Source organism: Oryzias melastigma, linkage group LG10 (genome assembly GCF_002922805.2).
Source record: "Oryzias melastigma strain HK-1 linkage group LG10, ASM292280v2, whole genome shotgun sequence".
Classification (NCBI taxonomy): domain Eukaryota; kingdom Metazoa; phylum Chordata; class Actinopteri; order Beloniformes; family Adrianichthyidae; genus Oryzias; species Oryzias melastigma.
The window spans coordinates 1,753,138-1,755,186 of record NC_050521.1 but is presented as its reverse complement, the minus strand read 5'-3'; the positions used below and the strand labels follow the sequence as shown (position 1 = coordinate 1,755,186).

Genomic DNA, 2,049 nt, shown 5'->3' with positions numbered 1-2,049 from the left:
GAAAATGGGTAATTTCCCACGGCACACCAGACCATCTCTCACGGCACACTAGTGTGCCGCGGCACACTGGTTGAAAAACACTGATATAAAATGATCTGGAGGGCCGGATATAATTACCCAGAGGGCCGGATCCGGCCCCCGGGCCTTGACGTTGACATCATAAGAGTTAGCAGCTCAATCTCATCCTCTCCATCCTCTCTTTTCAGAAAAGCTACCCGCCTCCAACTGTGTTTAAAGATGATGATCCTGGTTGATTTTCAAAACAAAACCCCAACATGACGTTAATGGAGAGATGCTGCAGGTAAGACTTTCCCCTGAAGGTCAAGTTCCTCCTTAACTTTAGGGTGGGACAACAAGAGCTCCTTCTTGTTGTAATTTAATTTAGAAGATATATGTAATAAATCCCCATTTTATTGTTGTGTTTGACCTGAATTGTTTGCTACATGTTATAATTAAAATAAGAATTTGTTTGGATCAATAAATTGGTCAAAAATGGAGGAGATTCTCCAGACAACAGTTTAGATTAGGTTAGAAATTGTTTATTTTAAGCAATCAAAACAACAATAATAATGCGTGTTCAATATAATCAACAGAGGTTCACATCCATACAAAGACATGTCAGACATTGAGTTACTAGGGATCAAATTTCAAAGTAGGGCTATGACCCCTCTTGAAGGAACAAGCGGTCACAACTTTACAGAGGTGAACTGAGTATTTGAAAATTGTACTTCAGAGGGCTTTAATCTAATATAATGTTAGGCTACTTGAGTAGGTTAAACGTTAAATGTAACCCTTTAACAACTGAGGCGCCTAAACAAAAAATGTTTAACATACTAACTTACCGTCAATGTAATTCTAGCAGATTTTGAAAAAACATAGGAGCTGTAGTGTTAAAGGGTTAAACATTGTTTTTTCAAAATAAGACGATACATATTTGGTACCAGTTTGTTTTGTTGTTGAAACAAATCAAAATACTATGTATATATTTTTTCGTCTTCAATGTTTTTTTTTTTAAATCAAGCAGCATCCCATGCTTAGACCTTACAGACCTTATAGAAATAAACAACATAAAAAAAACAACAGAGTAAATAAATATAATTGGCTGAAAAGTAGAATGCGTACTGTGTGTTGTTACCAAGTAGTATTTTCCGGAAAGTAGTAATCCAAATATGCACTATAGGCTAAAAGAAAAAAACATGAGGATTTGTCACGCCAGGATTGGACACCAGTTTATACAGAGATCGGGATAATTATGGTTTTAAAACATCTACCTCACAATATCGTCCCAATGTTATCCCAGACACCTTTTGTTATCGTAATGGCGGGACGTCGGTGTCTCGATCCTCTTCAATCAAAGTCAAAAGTATGGAGCTGTATTTGTTAAACTACTTCATGTTTGCTTACGTTCATGTAACTAAGTGTGTGTAACTCGTTAATGCGCACATTTGTCGGCGAATAAACAAAAACAATCAAAGGACTACAAAAGCGCCGAACGCTCGACACAGAAACACCTGAGTGACTGTTGAGTGCCGCGCGCGCGCAGCTGCGAAACTTCAGAAAACTTCCCCGCGTTTTATTTTCCTTTGATGACGGGGGCAAACCAAAACACGCGCGCGGAGGTTACCTGGCTCTGATTGTCCATCGTCTTGCTGGGCGATCAAGAAAGTTTCTACTTTCCCGTAGAATACCTTTTTTTGTGTATATTAACAGCAGTAAGTTGTAGCGCTCGTCGACTAACCGAGAAGCCCTCGTGCCCACGTCCCCCATTGGTCAGCCGCGCTGTGACGCACGCAGGACTGGCTCTTGGCATAGGCTGTACAGGTGGTGGCTCAGAACGTCACCTTTCTATCTTTTGTTTATTTATTTATTTTAATAAAAAATGACGCCAAGCGTCTGAGCTGCGGTTTTCTTTACACCAAACGATAAAAGTGGAGTCCATAAAACTATTAAGAAAAAGTTTCTGTATTGTGCTAGCTAGCTTTTTATGTGTTTCAGCTGTTTTTCATCTTTTAAAAGCTGCCTCGCATAACATTCGCCCTTTGTCGGAGT

General features: G+C 39.4%; 1 protein-coding gene across 2 annotated transcripts in view; it reads right to left on the bottom strand.

Moving 5' to 3' along the window:
• Window positions 1–1,837, bottom strand: part of dnd1 (DND microRNA-mediated repression inhibitor 1) — an 11,476-nt gene extending 9,639 nt beyond the window's left edge. The window contains exon 1 of one of the 2 annotated variants that reach the window (XM_024283146.2): window positions 1,625–1,837. In XM_024283146.2, the coding sequence (XP_024138914.1) occupies window positions 1,625–1,642 (18 nt within the window). In that variant the 5' untranslated portion in view covers window positions 1,643–1,837. The remainder of the gene's footprint in view (window positions 1–1,624) is intronic. The other variant, XM_024283148.2, reaches the window with a different exon arrangement.
• Between the last annotated feature and the right edge of the window lie 212 nt (window positions 1,838–2,049).